Source organism: Fusarium vanettenii, assembly GCF_000151355.1.
Source record: "Fusarium vanettenii 77-13-4 chromosome 6 genomic scaffold NECHAsca_20_chr6_4_0, whole genome shotgun sequence".
Lineage (NCBI taxonomy): Eukaryota > Fungi > Ascomycota > Sordariomycetes > Hypocreales > Nectriaceae > Fusarium > Fusarium vanettenii.
Genome location: NW_003315865.1, coordinates 2,051,401 through 2,075,194, shown reverse-complemented (window position 1 = coordinate 2,075,194; position 23,794 = coordinate 2,051,401). Strand labels below are relative to the sequence as shown.

General features: G+C 52.7%; 12 protein-coding genes across 12 annotated transcripts; 6 read left to right on the top strand and 6 right to left on the bottom strand.

Annotated features, from left to right (window-relative positions):
• Nucleotides 1-980: 980 nt before the first annotated feature.
• On the top strand, nt 981-1,606 carry NECHADRAFT_82028 (uncharacterized protein; the record flags this gene model as incomplete). Its single annotated transcript, XM_003045309.1, has 2 exons — nt 981-1,000; nt 1,051-1,606. 2 exons carry the CDS (start codon nt 981-983, stop codon nt 1,604-1,606), a joined length of 576 nt encoding a protein of 191 aa, XP_003045355.1.
• A 286-nt stretch (nt 1,607-1,892) lies between these two features.
• Nucleotides 1,893-3,806, top strand: NECHADRAFT_43665 (uncharacterized protein; the record flags this gene model as incomplete). Its single annotated transcript, XM_003045308.1, has 4 exons — nt 1,893-1,965; nt 2,045-3,347; nt 3,401-3,555; nt 3,604-3,806. 4 exons carry the CDS (start codon nt 1,893-1,895, stop codon nt 3,804-3,806), a joined length of 1,734 nt encoding a protein of 577 aa, XP_003045354.1.
• A 626-nt stretch (nt 3,807-4,432) lies between these two features.
• NECHADRAFT_82026 (uncharacterized protein) lies at nt 4,433-6,244 on the top strand (the record flags this gene model as incomplete). The annotated part of the gene is made up of 4 exons (XM_003045307.1): nt 4,433-5,200; nt 5,256-5,270; nt 5,326-5,379; nt 5,435-6,244. The coding sequence occupies 4 exons, from the start codon at nt 4,433-4,435 to the stop codon at nt 6,242-6,244; spliced, it is 1,647 nt and encodes a 548-aa protein (XP_003045353.1).
• Nucleotides 6,245-7,445: 1,201 nt separating this feature from the next.
• Nucleotides 7,446-8,702, top strand: NECHADRAFT_44080 (uncharacterized protein; the record flags this gene model as incomplete). Its single annotated transcript, XM_003045306.1, has 2 exons — nt 7,446-8,352; nt 8,455-8,702. The coding sequence occupies 2 exons, from the start codon at nt 7,446-7,448 to the stop codon at nt 8,700-8,702; spliced, it is 1,155 nt and encodes a 384-aa protein (XP_003045352.1).
• Nucleotides 8,703-9,071: 369 nt separating this feature from the next.
• Nucleotides 9,072-9,712, bottom strand: NECHADRAFT_101029 (uncharacterized protein; the record flags this gene model as incomplete). The annotated part of the gene is made up of 1 exon (XM_003044906.1): nt 9,072-9,712. Exon 1 carries the CDS (start codon nt 9,663-9,665, stop codon nt 9,072-9,074), a length of 594 nt encoding a protein of 197 aa, XP_003044952.1. The 5' UTR covers nt 9,666-9,712.
• A 766-nt stretch (nt 9,713-10,478) lies between these two features.
• Nucleotides 10,479-12,142, top strand: NECHADRAFT_43563 (uncharacterized protein; the record flags this gene model as incomplete). Its single annotated transcript, XM_003045305.1, has 4 exons — nt 10,479-10,535; nt 10,605-11,138; nt 11,185-11,319; nt 11,369-12,142. The coding sequence occupies 4 exons, from the start codon at nt 10,479-10,481 to the stop codon at nt 12,140-12,142; spliced, it is 1,500 nt and encodes a 499-aa protein (XP_003045351.1).
• A 162-nt stretch (nt 12,143-12,304) lies between these two features.
• Nucleotides 12,305-13,798, bottom strand: NECHADRAFT_104863 (uncharacterized protein; the record flags this gene model as incomplete). The annotated part of the gene is made up of 4 exons (XM_003044905.1): nt 12,305-12,770; nt 12,818-12,926; nt 12,978-13,451; nt 13,503-13,798. 4 exons carry the CDS (start codon nt 13,796-13,798, stop codon nt 12,366-12,368), a joined length of 1,284 nt encoding a protein of 427 aa, XP_003044951.1. The 3' UTR covers nt 12,305-12,365.
• A 969-nt stretch (nt 13,799-14,767) lies between these two features.
• Nucleotides 14,768-16,293, top strand: NECHADRAFT_42955 (uncharacterized protein; the record flags this gene model as incomplete). The annotated part of the gene is made up of 3 exons (XM_003045304.1): nt 14,768-14,980; nt 15,029-15,369; nt 15,414-16,293. 3 exons carry the CDS (start codon nt 14,768-14,770, stop codon nt 16,291-16,293), a joined length of 1,434 nt encoding a protein of 477 aa, XP_003045350.1.
• A 957-nt stretch (nt 16,294-17,250) lies between these two features.
• NECHADRAFT_82020 (uncharacterized protein) lies at nt 17,251-18,393 on the bottom strand (the record flags this gene model as incomplete). Its single annotated transcript, XM_003044904.1, has 2 exons — nt 17,251-17,832; nt 17,875-18,393. The coding sequence occupies 2 exons, from the start codon at nt 18,391-18,393 to the stop codon at nt 17,251-17,253; spliced, it is 1,101 nt and encodes a 366-aa protein (XP_003044950.1).
• A 785-nt stretch (nt 18,394-19,178) lies between these two features.
• On the bottom strand, nt 19,179-20,160 carry NECHADRAFT_43741 (uncharacterized protein; the record flags this gene model as incomplete). Its single annotated transcript, XM_003044903.1, has 2 exons — nt 19,179-19,944; nt 19,994-20,160. 2 exons carry the CDS (start codon nt 20,158-20,160, stop codon nt 19,179-19,181), a joined length of 933 nt encoding a protein of 310 aa, XP_003044949.1.
• Nucleotides 20,161-20,764: 604 nt separating this feature from the next.
• On the bottom strand, nt 20,765-21,784 carry NECHADRAFT_43218 (uncharacterized protein; the record flags this gene model as incomplete). Its single annotated transcript, XM_003044902.1, has 1 exon — nt 20,765-21,784. One exon carries the CDS (start codon nt 21,782-21,784, stop codon nt 20,765-20,767), a length of 1,020 nt encoding a protein of 339 aa, XP_003044948.1.
• Nucleotides 21,785-22,338: 554 nt separating this feature from the next.
• NECHADRAFT_82017 (uncharacterized protein) lies at nt 22,339-23,725 on the bottom strand (the record flags this gene model as incomplete). The annotated part of the gene is made up of 2 exons (XM_003044901.1): nt 22,339-23,382; nt 23,597-23,725. The coding sequence occupies 2 exons, from the start codon at nt 23,723-23,725 to the stop codon at nt 22,339-22,341; spliced, it is 1,173 nt and encodes a 390-aa protein (XP_003044947.1).
• Between the last annotated feature and the right edge of the window lie 69 nt (nt 23,726-23,794).

Here is a 23,794-nt window from a genome sequence, read left to right as displayed (position 1 = left end):
TCACGCGGATGAGAACCAATTCGAGTAGTCCCCATCTCGGCGATGACGACCGTGGCTCAGCCCAGGATCCATAAACCCAAGACGGGCACTCTTTCTAGAATCATCAAGGCCAAGACGATAGTTGAACTCAGACGAGGAAGCTTGATACGCGGCACATGCAAGATGGGCCGACAGGTAATCACTCCTCGGTGTCCCCATACGCAGTGGGCGCACCTTGGCGCGGGATTCTTGGCGCGGCAAAGCTGGCGAACCAGAGTGTCAACGTGCCGCCGGGAAGAGCTTGTGGGTGGTTGAAGCTCTGAAGGGGTTGCAGCGTGTCGGGACGCTGCGACGAGGGGCGGATTTCTTGGCGTTGTTGGAGGAGGGGAGGAAGAGTGGGATTTCTCTCTGAGAAACGTGGAGCATGGCAAGCGATTTGGATATGAGCCTGTGAAAGCTCGAGTCGAAGAGCGGACGTTGGATTAAAAGAGAAAAGACCGTTGACTCTTTTCTCTAGCATGATCCCTCTCATCTTCCAGAAGCCAATTACACCCGTAGGTATCAACAGCAGAGTGGTAGCACATGAAAGCAAAAGTACACCCGTAGTCCTAACAGACTCTCCAAAACCCCTGCTCGATCTCCAGGCTTGGCAAATCTGGAGTGTTGTGGGCTCAGAGCGAACCGCCCCGTACACGTGGAGTGATTCCAGATCTCATTGGCCCACACCGCAGAGCCTCTCCCGATCTCTTTCATTCAACGACGATAACTGATGCACGTGGGTTGTCTCTTGTTCCTCAGCGGTTTAATGACCCCTGTGAGATTATCATGTCCCCTGAAGGATCGATTCGCCCTGGTTCGCTTCAACTGTGAGGTGCCCTGTGCGAAAACGTGCCATCTGCCTTGACCCTTTCACTGTTTCCCCCTCCTCTGCTCAGACACTCGTCTCCCAGGCCTTCAGGTCAGACCCGACAAGTCCCCAATTTTTACGGTTAAACGTCTCCATGTCTGATGCCATCCGTCAGTGCGTCGTTCGTTTCGTAGACGCTATCGCAACGCGGATAATTAAGCTAGGATAAGGGACCCTGCGTCTGTTCATCCACTATCGCGAAAAGACTCGGGTTCCGTTTTCTTGATCCAGAGTCCTTTGTTGAGACAGTCTTGGCTTTTCTGCGTGTCGAGTCACATCAGAAAACGCCATATCCGCACCTCCCTTGTCGCCTCACCCGTCTTGGACGCATCCCGCGAATGCAGCAGGGCGCAGGACAGTCGTGTGCTTCAAGGCAACTCTGTGGGCTGTCGTCGATCCTACGTCCTTTGCTCAATACTCGTTGGTGATTTGCGGAGGGGTACTCGTCAAGGGCGAAGTCTGCGTATCTGTGAGGAGGCAGAATCTGATCCTCAGGATGGACTGCCGGGGTGGACTCCCTCTCAGCCATCCAACGGGCATCCAGGACACGAGCACGAGAATACCACCTCGTCGCGTGCCAAGTCCCTCCATTCTCGCACCCTGTCGCGTGCCAAGGCTGAGAATCCGTCAAGTCTCTTCTCACAAAGATCCGCCAAGGCTGGAGATGCATCCTCAGCCTGGAAATGTCGTCCGAATGGGTTCACCGAGCTCTACGACTAGGCTCACACACCTCGACCAACGGGAGCATGCTACCTGCCAGTGGCCCCAGAAGCATAATAATAAGCTTGTTTGCCAAGACTGTGCACTGCACCCCATGAGGTGCTCTCCTGTCGTCCCCCGTCGATATAAGGACCTGCTGTCATCATGTCTGGAATCTTTCTGCAAGCAACCATCAACCACTCTTCTCTTCAACAGTCTTTCTTCTAGAAGCCTTTGTTCATACAAAAGGCTCTTCAATTTTTTAATTGTTGGGATTGAAAAGTCCGAGTGATCGGCCACCGTCGCAATGGTGCTTCACCAGTTCGACTACATCTTTGCCATAGGCACCATCTTTTCGTTCCTCGACGCGTGGAACATTGGTACGTCGGCCCTTTATTCCCGGCTTGCTTCCTTGAAGCTTCCATCAGCCTTCCAGCAATCCCAACTAACACACTCTAGGTGCCAACGATGTCGCCAATTCGTGGGCCACATCGGTCTCGTCCCGATCCATCACCTACCTCCAGGCCATGACCCTAGGATCCATCCTCGAATTCGCAGGATCCGTCGGTGTTGGCGCCCGAGTCGCTGATACCATCCGAACAAAGGTCGTCGACATTGACCAGTTCGAGGATGATCCCGCCCTCCTCATGCTCGGCATGATGTGCGCCATTGTCGCCTCGTCCATCTACCTCACCTTCTGTACTCGCATTGGTCTTCCCGTCTCGACTACTCACTCTATCATGGGCGGTGTCATTGGCATGGGTATTGCTCTCGTCGGCGCTGACGGTATTCACTGGGCCGAGTTCGATAAGGGCATTAGCTCTGGTGTCGTGTCTGTCTTCCTCGCCTGGATCATCGCCCCCGGCCTGGCTGGTGCCTTTGGTGCCATTATCTTCATGATCACCAAGTACGGAGTCATGCTTCGAAGCAAGCCCGTCTGGAAGGGTCTCTTCCTCACTCCCGTCTACTTCGGTATCACTGCCTCCCTTCTTACCATGCTCATCGTGTGGAAGGGTGGTTCCATCAAGGTTACCTTCAACGATGCCGAGACTGCTGGTCTGATCATCGGTGTCGGTGCCGCCTGGGCTCTGATCGTTGCCATCTTCCTCCTGCCTTGGCTCTACCGTATCGTCATCGTTGACGATTGGCAGCTCCGCTGGTGGCACATCCCCATGGGTCCTCTCCTGCTCAAGCGCCCCGACCCCCCTGCTCAGCCCGAGGGTGCCGAGGGAGGTATCAAGGATTTCTACGAGGGTCACCTTACCCGCGAGGAGCTTGAGGATCTCCGACGTGCCGGCCGTGAGAACAGCGACGAGTTTGTGCGTGCCCAGGAGCAGAACAGCAACGAGGGCAAGAAGGTCTCTGAGGACGCTCCCGAGGCCGTCGCCGAACCCGTTCAGGTCAAGGAGAAGCGTAGCATCGTTGGTCCCAAGCCTGATGGTCCTTGGTACTCTGGCGCCGTGCTCTTCTGGTACCTCAAGTTCGTGTTCCTCCAGGGTGTTGACCAGGACATCATCAACATGCAGAAGAAGAAGAGCATCCTGACGGGCGACCTCGACGAGATCCACGCCAACGTCCCCCACTACGACAACCGCGCTGAGTATCTCTACACCTTTATGCAGGTCATGACCGCCTGTACCGCCTCTTTCACTCACGGTGCCAACGATGTTGCCAACGCCATCGGCCCTTATGCCACCATCTATCAGGTCTGGCAGAGTGGTGCCATCACGAGCAGCAAGTCTGACGTCCCCGTTTGGATTCTGTAAGTTGACTGATTGACGCATTCACTTGGCTCGAGGCTAACCTGATGAACAGCTGCTTCGGTGGTGCTGGTATTGCCCTTGGTATCTGGACCTATGGTTACAACATCATGCGCAACCTGGGTAACCGTCTGACTCTTCACTCGCCTGCTCGTGGTTTCTCCATGGAGTTGGGTGCCGCTGTTACCATTATCCTGGCCACCCGTCTTAGTAAGTGCCATTGACTGTGTTATGTGGTGCATCACTGACCATCAACAGAGCTTCCCGTTTCCACCACCCAGTGTATCACCGGTGCCACCGTCGGCGTTGGTCTTTGCTCTGGTACTTGGCGCTCCATCAACTGGCGCATGGTCGCTTGGATCTACATGGGCTGGATCATCACTCTCCCCGTCGCCGGTATCATCTCTGGCTGCATCTGCGGCATCATCATCAACGCTCCCCGCTGGGGCTACCAGGGCTAAGCCATTCACCTACTCACTTCACTCATTGATTAACGTATACCCCCGAGAGCACTGCATGGAAATACCCTTGGAGGGGACGGACCGAGGATAGCTAGACTGGTAGCTCTGGAGGTGACATTTTCTTGAACTTGCTTATCTATACATACATGTACGGTACAGAGAACAGGGCAAATAGGCTCAATCTCATGTCGTTTACCCTGCCCAACGCGGCATCTTAATGAAAAGTTGGTGTATTGCAACGACCTCGTTTGGCAATTGGTGTCATGGTGTGGTGCGTGCCGTCTGAGGAGGCATGTTCGGGGACAATGGGCGTTCACACTACGATTACATGTGCTCATGGCATCAATAGACGCGTTCGTTCACGTCATATAATACCCGATTTGGTCGTTTACACTGGGGGAAACTGGCGACAATCGGTTGCCAGTGTCAATACGCAGTGCAGTCGCTGCACGCAAACGCGACCCACACTCCAGGTATTTCAAGCCGAATTTGCTCCCACTTTCTACTCGCAACTTTCATCACACCCAACTCTGATCGGACATCGCCAAATCCACCAACTGTATAGTCATTATTTGACGAGCATAGCCCGACGCCTACCCCCCCCTCCCACCTCCCTTGCAATCACGATGCCGCTTTTGTTGCCGGATCTCCCCAACGAGCTCCTGGATGGCATTATTGCCCTCCTCGACCGAAAGGAGATAAAGACGATCCGTGTAATGTGCAAGAGGCTCTCCCTGGTTTCGTCCCGCCACCTCTTCCATACGCTCTATTTGAGCTGCCACGACCCCGATCTGTATCTCTTCGAGCTTGTTGCAGACAACGCGCTCCTGATCTCTACAGTCAAGGAGTTAGTGATTGATGACACGACCGTGTCGAACACCCTGCTTGATCGAAGATTCTACCAACTGATGACAAGTCACCAAGAACTTTGGAAGAACCGCAAGCTACCATACTTCCCAGACCATGACAGCCAGCCCTGGGATCAGGACGGTCGGGCTTGGTCCCCCGTCGCTGACAACGAATTTCACAACCTTCTGAAGCGCGTCTACGAAAATCATCACAGAAACCGAGCGATGAACGCCGATGTGGCTATTCTTCGCCGTACCCTCCCAAAGATGCTCTCACTTCAGAGTTTGGTCCTGAGCAACCGAACTGCTGACGACACTCCCCTCGAGGGAGCGCAAAGCAGATACAATTCGAGTGCCGTTGTCAAAATGTGGCGCGAGCTGGGGGAGGCTCGCCGGGAACGACCGCCCTTTCCCCCTCGCGTGGACTGGTGGGCCCCCCTCCAGGACGACGAGTTTGAGGGCGACGAGGCATTTCACGCAGACTGGCTGGTCGATGGCTTTGAGGGGCACATATCGATGAACGAGCATCACCAAGTCGAGGAACTCGTAAGCCGTAACAGGGTCTAACCTTTGACTTGCCATGGCTGACTCGATGATACAGGATGATAACGAAGCTGTGAGCCAGCATCCGATTCCCTGACCAATGGACGATTGCTGACCCGGAGACATAGGATAACGATGTCGCGCACTCAGATGCCGGTAGTGACGCCCAGGGCCAGGCCCCTGTAAGTCGTGAAACCATCTAGCCGACAGAGAATGACTATTAACTCAATGATACAGACCCCCGATACCCTCGAGAACCACCCAGTCCCCCACCATCCAGCCATCCCTCTTATTGGAGCCCGAGCATTACGCCGAGAAAGTCGTGGCCTACAAGTCGTCATCGATGTCCTGTCCAACCGCGCAGTCCAATCCCGTCTCACTTCGTTTCGCGTGGATGCGTCTCTGGACACAATATCCGACGTGCAGCAACCCGGATTGTCCATGCGCCTGTTCGATTTTGTGAGCCCTCCGTTTGCTTCAAGACTGGCAGCGGGTTTCTCCGCAGCCAACATCTCAAAGTTCGACTTGGTCCTCTCCAATGGTCGCGACGGTAGTGCTGGGCAAGCTATTCTTGACCATGGCCTGGTGGGCAGCGTTCTGGCTTCTATGCCTGGACTGACTGAGCTTTCGATTGAGGGCCACAATCTTGGAGTCATCGGAGCAGTCCCGGACGGAGTTGTCTTTAAACAACTCAAGCGTGCTTCGTTCTTTTGCGGCCTAGTCTCTAGAACAGAGATCCGGCAATTCGTTCGTCGACATGCGAACACCCTGAAACAACTGACTATCGCGTACTGTAGCCTGGATGATCTCGACCCGAGCTGGGAGGACGTTGTTGAAGATATCAACCTAATGCAGGGCACCGGAGGAGCCAGTCTGGACAGCATGTCGCTCGTCTCGGCATACTCCTCTGTTCCGTTCACCGGCTGCGGTCGCAATAAGACCAAGTCACGCCCGCCGTCCGACGAAGAGGTTTACTCGTTTAGTCTAGGTGTCGATGAGACCCTCGTCCTCTGCCCGAGCGAGGACTTGGGGCACCAGACACCGTGAGAACGACGCTCATTTCGAACAATTCTCGACGATAAGCACACATGGCGATAGCCAGCCTCGGGAACGTTGGCATGCTGCTCATCAACGATCCAGTATGTTCGTCCCACTTCAGTCCTTCATCGTCTCCAGCACTCGGTCGCCTCGTCTTGCTACACAATCTTGCTCAATCCTGCGCACATTCGTCTCGTTGTCGTTTATGACATACTGGTTGGCTCAATGACTTGCATACACATTGATCAGCCGGAGGTTATCTCGCGAGCGTTTCTGTTATGACCAGAAAGTCAGCCAACTTATCGCGCCTTCTTCGCCCAGCTCGTCAAGTCTGTTGCTCGCACTTCGACATGTTCCTCCTTTCGCCCTTCGGTTTCGGTTTGATCCAGACGCCCCTTGGCGATTCACTGTTTCGTCCATTTCACGTGGCGATCGTATTTCCGCGCTGGTTTTCTTTACGTTCTGTTCTCTTGTCGTCTCTCTTTTTTCGTTCTCACTTTCTTTTCTCTATTCTCATTTTTCTCTATCGCCGTGTTTTAATTCTGTTTTCCTTTCTCATCTCCTTCGTCATTCTCTTCGCGTTTCTGTCTTCGCTGTTTCCTTCTCGGTCGTTGTCTTTCTGCTTTCGCATCTTGTACTTGTATGACGATACTGTATGACCAAGGGATTCGGCGTTCAAGGGATAAAAATGCGTGTTTTCTTGTCATGCGACATTCGTCTAATTATTTTGTTGCGGACAGTGACATCTCTGCCCACGATATGCCCACATGCGACCGTGTTACGTCCATCGCCTTTGTTCCACCACGGTCGCATCATGAACCGCAAACGAGTGTACCGAACACTGCACAGCCAGGCCTCGACGACTGCCTGTTCGCTTTCGCCTTTTTGGTAAGTTGGTCAATGAACAATGAATGACTACCCAAACAGGAAGTGTGAATAGAACATGAATGGTGAATGCGCCATTCTTTGAGCACCCGCATCAAGGCATCAGTGCGACAATGCTATTGTTCACCAGAGTGACTGAACGGGAAGTATAACCATCAATGAACATATCATTACAACTTCACTTAACCTGAATAGATGAATTCACAGAAGGTATTAATTTGATCGCCTTCCTCTCTTCATGTCTTCTCCATCATCCATCAACACCACGAACCATCGCATCGAGAACACAACACCATACTCATCATCACCCCGACGCACAACAATAATGCGATCCCTCATCACACTCTCGGCCCTCGCCATCTCCGGCGCTTGGGCCCACGTCATCATGGTAGAGCCTCACCCCTTCAACCTCGACACTGCGCCCTTTGTGCAGGTCGATCCTCTCGGCCCCAACGCCCCCTTCCCTTGTCAAGGCCGCACCGAGCACGCTGAGGAGGTGACAAAGGTGACTGCCGGAACCACCCAAAAGGTCAAGTTCTGGGGCAGCGCCGTTCACGCCGGCGGATCATGCCAGTTCAGCATCTCCCATGGCAAGGAACCCTCCAAGGACGTTGAAGGATGGCGAACCATTTACTCCATCATCGGCGGATGTCCAGCCGAAGCCCAAGGCAACATCCCCAGCATCGCCAAGGACCCCCAAGGTCGTGAACACGGCCCCGAGTGCGGCAACGACAGCGGCAAGGAGTGTATCCGCGAATTCGACATCCCAATCCCCAAGGACATGCAGAACGGCCCTGCCGTATTCGCCTGGACTTGGTTCAACAAGCTTGGAAACCGGGAGATGTACATGGTCTGCGCTCCTATTGAGGTTGTGGGAGGAAAAGACGACAGTTCATTCGTCGACACTCTGCCTCCTCCCTTTGTCGCTAATATTCCGGGACAATGCACCACTGGCCAGGGAGTTCTCGGATTCCCTGAGCCTGGTGACTTTGGCAAGGTTTTTGAACCTGCGGGCCACGATGAATCTAGCAAGTGTCCTGCCGCCGCCGAGCCCAACTTCAAGGAACCTGCTGGCGGAGCCGCTGCACCCAAGCCTGGGACTCCTTCGAAGCCTGCATCGTCAGTCGCAGCTCAGCCCAGCGTTCCCTCACCTCAACAGCCAAGTGCTCCAGCGCCCCAGCAGCCCAGTCAAGCACCCGTTCAACTCAGCGTCCCTGCGCCCGCGAAGCCCAGTGAGGGCGGTGATGTTGTCTTTATCACTGCCCCCACCGGGGCGACCAGCGCAGCCGGAGCTCCTACTCAGCAACCTGCTGCACCCTCTGCCGGTGAATCAGCTCCTGCCGCTTCTTCTGTCAACAAGCCGGCTCCTTCTAGCCAGGCTGCTGCCCCAGCCCCAGCCCCATCCAGCGACGACAGCAACCGCCCTTGGTGGGCCGTTGGCATGGAGCCTTGCCCCGTGCCTGGACAGCTCGTGTGCATGTCGCCGACCTTTTTCGGTCTTTGTAACCGCGGCTGGGCCCTGCCTCAAGCTGTACCCAAGGGCACAAAGTGCCTTGATGGCCAGATTGTCGTGGACGTCTGAGTGAGAGGTGGATCTTGTCCGAGACCCTGTTTCGGGTCTTGAGGTGGCGTCTGGAGTTGGAGGGAAAATTTAAGCATCAGTTAGGTGTTTTAAGTGATAAATAAACATCGGATGACCAATTAATACACGTGCACGCCTTCTTTATTCCTGATGTGCTACCATTTGCCTGTCGCTGACTGTGATATCTGTCTTGACGTTACACTGCTTCTGAATCATTACCCAACAACTTGACCGCAATTCCTCGGCACAACTGTAGATCATCATTCACTGTGCATATTTAAAACCCAAAGTGCATTCTAATCTGACGTGAGCATTCTAAAAACTCAAACCCTTCAACTCCTTGCGCCGACGCTCCCAATAAAGTGCATATCACATGCCCACAAGCCCGTTGATCAGCTTCCGTGCCACCTTTTCGTTAATCTTATCCAGCTCCTTGCATGCCATTATCGATAGGACAATTGTGACGGTGAAGAAATCGTCGCACGGTACAAATACCGAGATCTGCTTGTCCATTGGTCTTGTAATGCCCGCGCTTCCGTGCTTGGCAAGCTTACGTTCCGCTCGGTCGTAGAGCTCATACGAACTACCCGTCATTTGGTTCACCTTCCATTTGAACTTGCCCATGTGGGGTGTCTCAAATGTCCAATTCCCCGATAGGCTGTTCTTGACCACCATGTGCTGGTTAAAGACCGACAGGTCAATCGTTGTGGTTGTAAAGTGTATAGTTGCCGTGCCGATGATGTTTTCGGGGACTGGGGGACCTCGGTAGGCGACAAAGTTGGGCTTGTCGTCGCGCTTGGAGATTGTGTATAGAGGAGGTGCTTCTTTGGGTGCTCCCTCTGGGATGATCAAAAAGACATTGCTGTCCTCAGGAGAAGGTCGAATTGAGAGTGTACGAGATCCATCATTGGCAGCTTCCGAGACTGAAGAGCCGTACAGGAACTTATTGAGGAGGTCTCTCATGATTGTGATGAGTGTGAGTGAATGGTTGGTTGTCGTTGAAGTTGTTTCTTTAACGCAATGTCTACCAAAAGCAATACGAACAAAGCCGAGACTCTCAGATAGTTATATACTCTTCATAAACCCCCATCTACAAGATGCTATTCGTGGCATCCCCAAAACGATAAGGCTGACCCTGACGGCGATCATCCTCAATTCGCACCAAACGATGCGCCAGCACTGCCCCCCTGTTTAGTGGCGACCCGACCCGTCGCACAAGGCTGAGCGAGTGGCGATTACGTGGGCCTCGACGATCAACGGAACAATTCATGGTGTGCTGTGCCATGCTCAATCAGGCAGCTCGACCTTTATACGGAGTACGAAAGGTCGCTGATTCGCTACGGCACATGTCAGCATGCTTTAAACCCATGGAGCAATGCCCACGAAACAGAATGGGCATTTGGGGGGACAGTCAGCGGCATTCAAAAGTGCGTCCATTTCCCACATCTCTCTTCTCATCTTGCGACCACATACAGCACTATTCCAAACTTGGAGGAACCAGGCGCCGTCCAATCACATTCCCACTCTGTCAGATCCATCGCTCATCTGCCAAGGCACACCTGAGAAGTTTGGTTGGGACGAACCCTTGTCGCGGATAGCCTCTCACGACGTGGAGGGAGCGGGGCTTCAAAAAGTCACGCCCAAAAAAGCGGCATATCCCTTCAGACACTCCGCTCTTCCCTTCCCTCCAAGAGACAAAGTCATTACTTGTATCTCTTTTACGCCTCCACGGAAGATCACTCGCTTCTTCTTTGGGTAATACCGAGCGCCCAGACAATGCCGGGTGTTCCGTCTGGCAAGGGCTGCGATGCCTGCAGGAAGCAGAAGAAAAAGGTTTGTTTCGTCATCCAAGCAGAGTGAAATTCATGACGATTTGATTCTTTCTAACTTGTTGATCTATAGTGCGACCAGGCAAAGCCTGCATGTGCGAGATGCGCGAGGCTCAACATCCCCTGCATCGGCTCAGGCAAGCAACGATACAAGTTCAAGGTCCAAACGTTGGAGATCGGCTCAGACAGCGGAAGCCCACAGATCGTCGACACGGATGAGGATACGTCCAGTAGCAGCTCCCAGAGTTCTTCGTCCCCTTTGAGCTTCCAGGCTTTGGTGCGGGTGCCCAGCAGCCCGACAAACACCATTACCAACACTTTGATATCACGCCTGGAGATCACCGACCTGCGGTACGACATTACCTGCTACGGAGACTTTCTACGTCACATCCCCGCTCGACTTGGTCGTAACGAGGCCCTGGACACGTCTGCAGATGCCTTGGCCACGACGTTTTCCACCCTCCACAGACCACAGGGCCACCAGTCGGTAGACGCCCTTACAAAGTATGTACGCGCACTCAAGTCCCTGCGGGTGGTCCTTAGCGATCCCCGCAAGGCCCGGACCCCAGAGACTATGTGCGCCGTCTACCTAATCATGATCTGTCAGGTGGGTGTCCCTTCAGCCCTATGGTTTCTTGGCTAACGCGTCTCAGGGCTGGCTCGGCAGAGAAGATGATCAACACACGAGCCATGGAGAAGGCTTGGCATATCTACTTCGGGCAGCAGCTCAAGAGAATTGGAAAGCCGGTTTCGAAACGGAGATGGTCCTCACATTTTGTGTGCCAGTGGTGAGTCTCAGTCCCCCTATTTACATCGCCTCGCTAACGGATTCCACAGATCATAGAAAGCATCACAAACCCAAAAGTACGACTAGACAAGTGGTTCTGGGACATGCTCGACAACTTTCGAAGATCCAACCCCCCGACGAGTACCGCAGAAGGCGCCCAAGCACGAAACGTCAGAGAAAACTCTGGAGGAATACCAAGTCTCCGCATGCGCAACCTAGGCATGATCCCAGACTTTATAAACCAGCCGGAGCTGCACCGGATGGAAATAACATGCGCCTATCACCGACTGCGCCTGGACATGGAAAAGATGTCGCACATCGTTCAGGCTGTTAGCTTGCCTCCTAGGTCCTCACCTACGGTTATGCAGCTACGGCTTTCACGATCTTATTATTCGGCGTACTCGGTGTTGCTTTGCATCATCATTATAATCAACCACCTCATGCAAGCATTCGACCCATACAGTTTATCCCTGGTTTCAGAGGGTGCTCTGTTCTGCAGCGAGGTCATCACCATGGCACACAACATCAGCCAATACCGACCACTCGGAGCAAGCCACGTACCGTTGACTCTTGCAATTGCATGGGCAGCAACAGACGAGCCCGTCATGAAAGGGCAGCTGGAAGCATTACTCTCCGAGTATCAAGAAGACTGGACGGTGACAAAGTGGCTGACGATGGGATACTGGTGGAGGAGCAAGTTTGCAGAGCTCCGTGAGCGATTGGCACCAAGGATCCAATCTCAGGAGCAGGAGCTAGCGTTGATCAAGGAAGGGGAAGCCGCAAATAATCCCGAACAGGCTCCAGAGCAGTGCTGTGTTCAATAAGGTGGGTGTTTGGATGATAGTCACTGCGGGGCGGTGACATGCTGCCTGCGGGCGGTTGATGTCGATCATATATCATGACTGGGATTGGTCTTGGGGAGCAAGAAAGGAAGATATCAGGAGTACATCGGGGTAAACAGGCAGGGGGTATATAGATTGGACCCTGGATAAAATACGGTTTCAATTCGCTACAATAAGGGGTGTAAAGTGCATGCAAACACAGCGTCTAAGTGTACCACGTAGGCTCAGGATACTCCCCAAGCAAATGATACCTCCCCAGCTCCCGATTCTTATAAGCAACAGGATCATGCAACGTATGCGTCCTAAGATCCCTCCAGAACCGATCCAGCCCAGCCTTGGAAGCCGTAGCCCTCGACCCAGTAACCTCAAACACGCCAGCCGTGACTTTGAGACCAGTGTCGGTGGTGACCACCTTGAGGCTGGCGACCCATTCGGCAAACTCGCCGCGCTGCTCGGCTGTGACTTGGGATCTGTTGGTGGAGTACTTGGCGTAGATTTCGTCGGTTTTGGCGATTACTTTTTCGGCTAGGGCTTCGGCTGCTCGGATGTGGGCGAGGAAGTTGCCGTAGGTGGAGAGGATGTAGAATTCATCAGTGGCCTTTTCCTTGTTCTGGATTTTGTTAGTGATGAGTAGTATTTCGAGGTTTTAGCACTTACGTCGCCGCCGTAGGGCCACGCTCGGGTGCTCTTGAGGGTGTACTGAGATGCGTACTCGAGTGCACCAGCAGCGATGCCCAGGTACAGGTTGGCAAAGTTGAGCTGCACACTATAATAAAGTTAGTAAGTGGGCCTTTCTATGTGTTACATATATACTCACGTAGGAAGAAGCAAGCTGGCAAAAGGAATGGCCAGAATGTTAGGATCAGGCTTCTTGGCCTCAGCATCCCATCCAAGGGCATCACTCCAAGGAGCCGACACATTCTCAATATTGACACTTCCAGACTCTGTCAACCGTACACCGATGTTATCCCAGTTATGTTTAAACTGGATACCAGCCTGTTGAGTAGGCACGACAGCAAAGATGTGTTCTTCCTTTTCTCCGTAGACACCTTCCAGGACGGTCAGATCTGAGATGACGCCTCCAGTGCTGAAATTCTTGAAACCGTTGAAGATGATCTTATCGCCATCAGAAGTGATCTTGAGATCACTGTCACGGGGATTGACAGCTCCTCCAACAAAGTAGTTGTTGGTGGTGACGAGCTTTTGCACTCTATCGGCTTGCTCGGGGCTGCCGACGACGTTGGCGGCAGTTGCCCAGACAAGATGATAGCCCAGCAACATACCAATCGAGCTATGATTATATCAGTATAGACACTAATTCAAAAGTCAAAGGCAGACTCACCCATCCTTCTTGGCAACCTCACGAACCGCCCTGAAACCAACACTCCAAGGCTGCTCACCACCACCATACTTGGCCGGACCAAGAATCTTGAGCAGACCAGAATGCTTCAAAAGAGAAACTTCAGCCTTGGGGGACTTGTTGGCCTGCTCACGGGCGACAACGTCCTTAGCTAGCACATCGGCAACATCTTGGGCACGCTTGATCCATCCCTCTGCGTCCTTGGGAAGATCCGACCACTGAGCCTCGTACTCAGCGTAGACGGCAGGGTCTGTACTCTCAAAGGTAGGGGTAGCCATGAGTAGGATTAGTTTGGGGGTAGTCTTTAGGTGAGGGTATTTCGGTGAGGGAACTGGGCAAAGCCATGCGAGTCGCAACCTTCGACTTGTGGAACTTTATAGATGTTGGGGGGAACCATCAGCCACTGAACTTGAACTTGTTCGTGCATGGTATTGCGTTTCTTGAGGTCTGCATATCGTTATTCGTAAATGCAGGGTTCACGCGGCTCCGATCGACCTCGGCACTCTCAAGGTACTTTCAAGGTGAGCAAGTATTCAGCTCGCTCATGACGAATCTTGATCTGCAGATGGTGTCAGGTACACGTGGGATGCAGACCTCAGCTCCAGCAATACTCGTATGATCTGCGGTTGTTTGATAGAGTCGAATTGATGTTATCACTTGAGGGATGTTGTGATTGGTGTTGGAAGAGTTGACGTCTTATGGAGCTAAAATGGTGAGCGGTAGATTCGGCAGTGCTCGGTTAAGGTTGGTTACCCCGGTATTCTTGAAGGATGGGAAGATCTTATCAGTAATTGCGGGACTTGATGTATCTCATAGCATTCCTCTTACTATGCCGGCGGGTGTTGTTGGCTTGACAGATGCAACTCATTCTACTCGCTTCGACCCACACCCCTTTCCATCAAGACAATTTATTTCTATCATATAAATGTATGTATACACTCTCTAAGTTTATGGGCTCTTGACATAAAGTCCCGAGTTTATTTCGTCCAAGAATTCTCCCTCACCATCAGCCCATGATAACCAAGACCTAGCTGACCCACCCTAGCAAGCACGCGATCGGGGTAGCAGTATTGCACAAGCCGGTGACCCGACAATCCGACGGCACTTGAGCTTCCCCTCAATTGCGTAATCCTATATAATAGCTCTTATCATGCCTGTAAGAATCACCTCCATCTTGGCTTTATGAGGTTATTCCTGCAGCCTCTTTTCAACCTCTGCATCTACGTTGAGGTCAACCAACCAACACCATGTCAACCGAAACACCTGCTGCGACTGCAAAGCCCAAGAAGCAGCTCATCATCAATGCTTTTGTAGAGTCTTGCAGTGGTCATCAGTCTCCTGGTCTCTGGAGACACCCGGATGATCACTCTTGGGACTTTAACAACATTAGTCACTGGGTCAAGCTCGCGCAGTTGCTGGAAAAGGGAAAGTTTCACGGCATCTTTATTGCCGACGTTCTCGTGAGTTGAACTAACTCTTTTCATTCTTCACTTAACTGACAATGAAAGGGATCTTATGATGTCTACAAAGGGCCTCGAAACCCAGACCCTGCCATCATCTCTGGCGCTCAATGGCCGGTCAATGAGCCCCTGGCCACTGTACCTGCCATGGCAGCTGCTACAAAGAACATTGGCTTTGGCGTGACAGTTGCAACTACTTATGAGCAGCCGTATCATCTGGCACGCCGTCTGAGTACTGTGGATCATCTCACAGGCGGACGACTTGGCTGGAATATTGTGACTGGCTACCTAGACTCTGCTGCCAGAAACCTAGGGCACACAGAGCAGCCTAGCCATGATGAGAGATATGCTATTGCTGAAGAATACGTCGATGTCACATACAAGCTCTGGTAAGTGGTTTTCCAACATGATTGAACTTCAACTGACCTCTCAGGCAATCTTCATGGCGTGACGATGCAGTCAAACTAGACCGCGAAAAGGGAGTCTACACAGATCCTTCTCTCGTCCGTCTCATCAACCACGAGGGAAAGTACTACAACGTCCCAGGCCCTCACATCTGCCAGCCATCCCCCCAACGCACTCCCCTCATCCTTCAGGCAGGCACCTCTAAAGCTGGAAAAAACTTTGCCGCCAAGCATGCAGAGGCAATCTTTGTGGCGGGTCACAGCCCTGCAGTAGTTGCCAAGAACGTAGCAGAGATTCGCGCCCTGGCAAAGGAGCAGTTTAACCGTGATCCTGCATCTATCAAGTTCTTGGCCATGTTCTGTCCCATCATTGGAAAGACGCAAGAAGAAGCAGACGCGAGATACAAAGAGCTTGTAAGCTACGGCTCTGAAGATGGAGCTCTGGCTTTGTTTGGAGGTTGGACAGGTATCGACCTCGCTAAGTACGGCGACGACGAAGAGCTTCGATACGTCGAATCCAATGCTATCCGCTCAGCTGTCGAATCGTGGTCCAAGTCTCTACCGGGTGTTCCAAAGTGGACAAAGCACACGGTAGCAAACCACATCAAGGTCGGCGGATTGGGAGCCACGGTGGCGGGAACACCGGAGCGTATTGCCGACGAGATGGAGAGGTGGGTTGATGAGGCTGACATTGATGGATTCAACCTGTCTTATGCCCTTCTTCCAGCCACTTTTGAGGAGGTCATTTCTGATTTGCTACCTGTGCTGAGGAAGCGAGGTCTCTTCTGGGATGACTACGCTGTGGACGGGGGAACCTATCGGGAGAACCTGTACGGAAAGAAGGGTGTTGCGAGGCCTCCAGCGGATCATCCGGCAGCGCAATATCACTGGACCAAAGATGATGCGTAAGAGATTCTATAATCAGCTTTATGACGATGCAAATACATTGCATGTTCCTTGCCACCTTCAATATTCGGTACCTGACCGGGGCAGACCCTTGTGCGATTCAGCATGGGGCCCCTGAACAATAGTAAGCTCATGATATATACGATTCAGCCTTGTGGGGTATGTCGCTGGGTAGAATACGGAAACAGTCGGTTAAGAGACGATCCTATGGAGGCTGGGTCATGTTGGCATAGAAGCTAAGTCTAATATTCTGCACTTGGTAGAACCAGCCGCCAGCCAATCGCGTGTCAATCAGGGATTCTCTCAACATTATACATCGACACGGAGAATGTTTGGGCGATGACGTATGTTTAATGCGCCAAGACGGCTAACCAGCGGCAACTACATCCTATGTTCTCGTTGCCTTATCAATTCGGGCCTCCTTCTACAATGCTCTCGCAAGCAGGATTACCCTTCCTCATCCACGACATCATCTCAACCTTTGCCGGTCTCACCTTCATATTCAGACCAGCTGCTCAACTCTGCCCTCTGGGTATGCTATGAGGTTGAATTATTCTTCAATTATGCTGTTACGGCCTAGATTCTATGTATCTAGGCTTGACTGAGAAAACTGGATAATTAAAACCGAAAATCCCAGCATTTCATAAACCATCGCCTTATCTCATGGCATCTGTCTCAGTGACTCCTGTCAATGAAACGAAGCACCTTTGAAACAATCAAACTAGGCTTAGTGTATACTTGCCCAATGCCATCTCCCCTTCGTCAGTGAACCAGCTACCTTGTCCCCAAGCTTGACTCTTCCCGTTTGAGAACGAGCCATGAATCACAGTGCCGTTTGGTCCAAGCCCAAAGACATATACACTGCTGGCATTTCCGAGAGTCAAAACGAGGGGGGCACTTTCAAAATGCCCCCCCCCCCCGATCCTCCCAGTCTCCTGCCCAGCTCTTTCCGATCCTCGACTAGTGCTTGAGGCAGCCGTCAGTGCCCACTGCGAGGACGTCGAGCCGCAACTTGCTAGTGGCAAATACGAACAGCGTAGATGTGAAGTTACCCCCCAAGTTCTCAGGGTCAGTATATTCTGGGGGCAAGTTAGTCAAGTTAGTGCCACGGCGAGCACTAGCCGAAGCCAGCCTCTCAGTTAGTAGCCAAGCGTTATGCCACATTGCACCGTTCCTATCGACGCCGAAATACTCGATCTGATCGCTAGCTACGGCAGCGATCCCCGGATCTCCCTTGAAGGAACCCCAGCCCCCTTCCCAATCCAGCCACCCCGTTGTGTTGTACCGCTTGTAGATCATCGAGTAGTTGGATCCCCGCTGACCACCCCCAATCTGCCCTTCCACAACGCCGTATCCCACCATATCTACCCGGTCGAGGGCCGCAGAGGCTAATGCAGGTGTATTGAACAGCCAATCGCCGAGATCTTGCCAATCCGAGATGCTCGGACCCCAACGCCCCTTGTAGTATTTCAGTTGCGGACGATGGTCTGCGTCGACGCAGACGAGACTCAGCTTATCAACGCCGAAGGTGGTGGCTGAGGGCTGCGAGGAGCAGCTACCGTAGAGTGTCGACCATTCACTTACCCATTTACCCTCCTGAAAGGACTTGAACCGGACCTCTTGGGATTGGTCGACCGCAAAGACATCTATCCTGCCCTCGCGGATTGACAAGGATGTAGGTGGGCTGATGAAGGCACCACCGAGGCTAGTCCATCTTGTTATCCATCCTTGCTCATCGGCCTGACGGTACCAGATAGCCTGATCAGCTCCACGTCCAAAAAGAAAGGTGGTTGAAGGGTTTCCAAAAGAAGCAGCACTTAGCATCTGAGGACACATGGAGCTCAGACATGCCGATGGCGGAAGAGACTCGGAAACGGCGGTGGGGGCCCCGAAGGCGAATGTCGAGGTTGCCATAGCAGAGGAAGAGATAGCAGGAGTCGGCTCCGGCTTGCTAGAGACAGCCATGTGAGTTTCGAGACCGGTGCTGAACGCGAACCGGAGACTTATGTGAACTCGCCACCGTGACTCTTGGATAACACGAGACCAACCGAGGTTCCCACAACAACACAAAGTGCGAAAGTTCCCAGAAAAACCAGGAGCCATTTCCGGCGCCTCCACCAAGGAGGTTTGGGATCGAGATGGCACCCTTTGTAGTCGTTGGTATGCTCAGAAGCGCCGGAGCTGTGAGAAGCAGATGAATAGTGCTCTATCCCATTGTAATCAACTTGCAGACCACCGTAGTTTTCGTCTGGGACAACCTCTGGCAAGTCTGCTGAATTTGATCGTGCATGCATCGCCGCAATCGATGAGTTTGGGTTTAAACAGCGCCGATGAGGCGAGGCAGAGGCCCCAATGCCTGCCCCATACACCCTCAGCTCTACATACTCAAATCACATTAACTTGGCGACAGAGAAAGCTACCCCTTGAGGCACTAAACAGTCAGTGCCGGTTGGACTCTGAAATTGTGGCTATGCTTGGCGTTGCATGATGGCTCCAACCAGCTCTTGCTGGTAAGCGCCAGATCCTAAGGGATCCATTAGCCGCCAAACGCGCATCTTTGACTGCAAGTAATACCAGGCACTGAGGAACAATGATTCGGCGTGGTTAGGTTCAGGTTCAGGTTCTATTCCTCCTCAGTTTCAGCCGCTATTCCCCTGCAGGCATGCCCGGTAGGCGAGGTTTGGCCGACGGCTATGGCAGGCTATATCAACTGGATCATCTGCCAGCCAGTAAATAAATGATCCAGAATTCAGATTTCCCATCTTCATTCAAGCTATCTCTCCATAAGTACTAGATAGACCTTCCCTGCTACAACAGGCAGAACCATCAGTCAGTGAGACCAGATAGCAGTCTAGAAGCCATCTCCCTCTCACCGGTATCACACAACTCTACAAATCCAGCTTCTGATCCAACAAAAACCTGACAAGCCCCCTCTGCAACGCACAAGGAGCAGCACCCCCATGATCCTCCCCCTCAAACTCCCACCTCCAAACCCCACACACATTAGGCGACTCCTCCATCCTCGCCGCCAACTCCAACGCATTGTCCTTCATCCTCCTCGCCGCGGCCCACTTTTGCTTGCGCTTGAACGTTTCGTCAGAGTCGCCGGGCTGGCGGATGAGGGTCTGCTCGGCACCGCCAAACATGACGAGGAGGCGTGGGGCTTTGCCCGTGGGGGGTTCGCGCTCGTGGAACCGGGCTTCTTGCTCTCGGACGAGACACTCATGGTTGAACCAGATGGAGGGACTAGCAGCGATAAATGTGTCAAACGCCTCGGGCTTTGTGAAGAGAGCGTTGAGAGTAAAGAGTCCACCATAAGAATGACCAAAGAGTGCCCTTGGTCCTGAGTTGACGGGCGCATCCGGGAACAAAGTCTCATCGACATATGGCGCGATATCGCTCCGGATAACGTCTAGGAAATCGTCTGCCCCTCCAAACGGACCCAGGTTAGGTTTTCCATCAGGTCCAGGTGGAATATCGTATGTTGCAGCTGAAGATGGAATGGTGAGATCTCCAGTTCTGCGCTTGTCAAAGACGCATGTCTTGTTAGGATACCCAATAGCCACAATGATAGTCCTAGTATGGTTTGTAAACTCTAGACGACGGACAATATCCGTAGCCGTAAAGAAGTAGGCATTTCCATCAACGACGTAGCTAAGTATCTGTTAGCATCTTCAAAAGTAGAGTGAGGCCTTTTGCTCACATTGTGGAGACGCTTTTCCCAGCGTCATGCTCAGGTGGGATCCGCTTCTCGCTCCAGCAAAGAGGCCAAGAAACCTGAACAAGGTAATCCCCTCTTCGTGTCGGGAAGAGAAACTGACACGAGTTGTAAGCGTTGGCGTGCTCAAAAGCCAAAGGAAGCTGCGTCATGATGTCGATAATTTTTGATACAAAACAATGATGAAAGGTTTAAGCCAGCAGCTCCTGCAGGATGACATGTCGAGCACGCACTGCCACGGTCCCCCATGAATTGCATAATAGTCGACCCATGCATCGCGGTATTGTATTGGTGGAGGAGAAGCTCGTCCCTTGGCAACCCGCGACTCCCTACCCAAACAGGACAAGGCGATCCGCTCGCTTGAGTAATCATCACGGGATGTTTGTTATTTGCGATAATCAGATAAGATTACGCCCGGAACTGAGCCAACGGGAGCGTAGAGTGTGGATCAGACAGGGACTGGGGGGAACCCGATCTCGGTACGAACATGGCGAGGATGAGGTAACGTTAAGCGATAAAAGCGTGGGTTGGTTCGCTTCCAGGCCGCGGGATTCAGAGCACGGTTTCTTCAACCAGGGCTCCTCGTTCGTGGACCTTTAAGGTGTTTTACGACATTAAGGCACCGTCGTCTAGCCGGGAGCGAAATGACATGTCGCTATAATACAGTTAGACGTCAAGGTGCGCGTCGTTCAAGAACTCGAGTCTATTCGATATCTCACTCTAACCATCTACTTGCTGTCCACAAGATGCACATAATCAAGCATCCTCCTCGAGGCCGACTAGCTTGATAGTCTCTGTCCAAAGCCTGGATGCCTTATCCTCGTCGTAAATCCACGCGGCGTAGCCGTCGTCAACAGACATATAATCCGAATCTGGGCGTACTGGACCAGCCTCGGCACAGTCATACAAGTACTTGCCACCCTTTCCCTCCCAGTCCTTGCTCACCGCAGCGTAGACGGTGGTAGCAGCACCTTGGGCGACGCTCTTGAACTGCTTCTGAAAGCCTGCATGGCTTCCCATAAAATCCTTGGTTGCTTGATCCATGTACTTTGCGAGGTTCGTGTTGATGACGCCGGGGTGCAAAGAAAGAGCATGCAGTCCTTGGGGACCGTAGCGCCGTTCGATCTCGTTGGCCAGGTAGATATTGGCCGTCTTTGCCTGACCATATGCGAGCATCGGGTCATAAGAATCCGGCTCGTCAAAGTTCATATCTTCAAAGCGAATTCCTCCGGCACGATGACCTGTTGAAGAAAGGGATATAACTCGAGAGTTGAACTCGGGAGTGGATGCGGCCAAGAGGGCAGGCTTGAGGAGCTGGAATAGGAGAAAGTGGCCGAGATAGTTAATGGCGAGCTGCGTCTCAAAGCCATCAACCGTCTTACCCTGCGGGGGGAACATGATTCCCGCATTAAGGATCAAGAGGTTTAGCTTGTCGGTCTTGGCAAGGAGCTCCTTGGCCGCCTTTCTGACCGAGTCAAGTGAGTCGAGAGAAATCTCAACCACGTTAAGCGGCGCATCGTTATCATTCGACGCCTGGATGTCGTTGATGGCCTGCTGGCCCTTGGCATGGCTCCTAGCCCCGATGTAGACGGTGGCTCCCGCCGAGTGAAGAGCGCGGGCTGTCTCGAGACCGAGGCCTTGGTTCGCGCCGGTTATGAAGACGCTTTTCCCGACGAGTTTGCCAGTGAGGTTCTCATCCTTGATGATTTGAAGGGCAGTAGGACGGGCGTCGCTGGGTCCCTGAGGGTTAGCGTGAGCTTGGGCGTAGCGAGACATGATGAAAAGGTTAGAGTTGATTGTGAAAAGGTGTGATTCAGGTGGATTGATGTGGTGATTGTTGGCTGGCATTCTGGCGGGTAGAAGCCTTCTACTTATACGAGCTCCTGCTATGATCTCTTATTACTACCAATGACATCTCGCTCGACCACGATATCAAACACGATAGTAAACACATGGTAGCACAAGAACCTAACGCCGAGAAAGGTTATGCTCTCACAAGTCCGCTCAAGTCCGCTCTCCACATCCAATTTTGCAGCATTAGCGTCAACTAACGTTGTGGCAAAGCCAGGCAAACCTTCGTTAGAGCTGAGCAAGTAAGTCATACCGTCTATTATTGGATCAGGGGCTTAGTTGATCTCCTTTCCCCACTGCAATCGGCAGCAGCATCATATCGGCACCCCTGCCGGCAGATCCTTGACAGCCTCTAGATGACCCATGTTCATTCCATTCTGGATGTCCCGGTCCGCGGGATCCCTTGTGGTAGACTCCCATACCGGTCTGTCAGCTAGAGCAGTACTTGCATCTGGGTACCAGTACTCATTAGGCGTTCTCTATTCATCCTCTCTCATCACCTTCACCGACCACTCAGCCCAGTGCGCCAAATCCGAGTCCTCAAGTATGCTCAAGACAGAATCCGCCAGGGGGCGTCCCCAACATCGGCAAAACCAATATGCTGACGCAGACCAGCGAATCAAGCAACAGTAGTGCGCCAGGATGATGACGGCCAGAGGATGGCGGGCCCTCACCAAGTCAAAAAATCCCTGGGAAACCTCGGACGGCCAGATAAAGAGAATCTTGATGTCCATAGAGCAAGACCCGCTGTCAGGGGGCTTAATAATATCGGTAACGCAGCTGATGAGGCGCTCGAGAGCCGAAGTCAGGGCTAGATGGACAGACGGATCCAAGTCAAGTTCCATAGACTTGAGTACTCCATCGAGGTCGGATAGCCTTTGCAACAACTCCTGGAGATTCTCTCTAGCGTATCGAAAGCCCTGCCGCTTATTAAATATGGCTTTCAACGGTCCAGTTTGGATAAGATGGAGCGATGAGCGCATAATTGCCATCATGCCGTTGATCATGGAGAATATATCAACCAAGTTTAACAACGCGGAGCAGCAGCCATCCTGACGGTGGTCACAACTCGGGGAGAATGCAAACTTGCTGATGGCAAGGAAGATGGATGAGACCCAGAGAGCGTGGCAGTTTTGCTGAGTGACGGCCTGTCCAAGGGTCCCTCGCAGGCCTCGAACGGCCAGGCTCTGCTGCTTATTGGCGAGGGCTAGATAGTGCGGCCGCTTGTCCTTGTTCAGGTACGCCAAGTGGAACGAGGAGAGGGCCATGATCATGCGCATGAGGTAGGGGTGAGAAAGGCCCTCCTGCGGGATAACGACCTGGTATGTCGGCATGGCGTGTCCCGAGAGGATGGAGCGGCAGGTCACATTGGTATAATGGAAGATGAGCTCGGCATTGGAAAGCCAGCACTCGGGTGCGTCAGCCGGATCCACCGATAAAAACGGGAATGGGACGAGAGGAGTCCCTGTAGTAGAGGCCAGTGGTCCATCATCCCCCAAGGGTGATTGTGAAGGCACGCAGGTCTGTGACAGTGTCAGTCAAGGAGTAAGCCTAGAGGTATTCTTGGTGGCTTGCCTTAGCGTCGTCACTTATGGAGGGCCCATTCCCAGGCTGCTTGAGGCTCGCATCGTCGAGGCTGCAAGGTATTCGGTGTCGGACACAGGATGTACAAGGGACCTTTTCGTCACACTGACACTCTGTCAGGAAGCTCCACCAATAGAGATCAGGAATACCTACCTTGACCTTTCTCGTCTTACATCGCAGGCAGCCGTTCCGGGACTTTCGGAATCCGATACGCTTCCTAGGTCGGCTTGGGATGGTCTGCACCGACAGGGGCTGTGTTGGCAAGTTCTCGGATTCGACCATGGCGTTGCCATGTAGAAATGCGACACCGAGGTGGGCTCTCGGATTTCTTTATATGTACGTAGTTGTTGG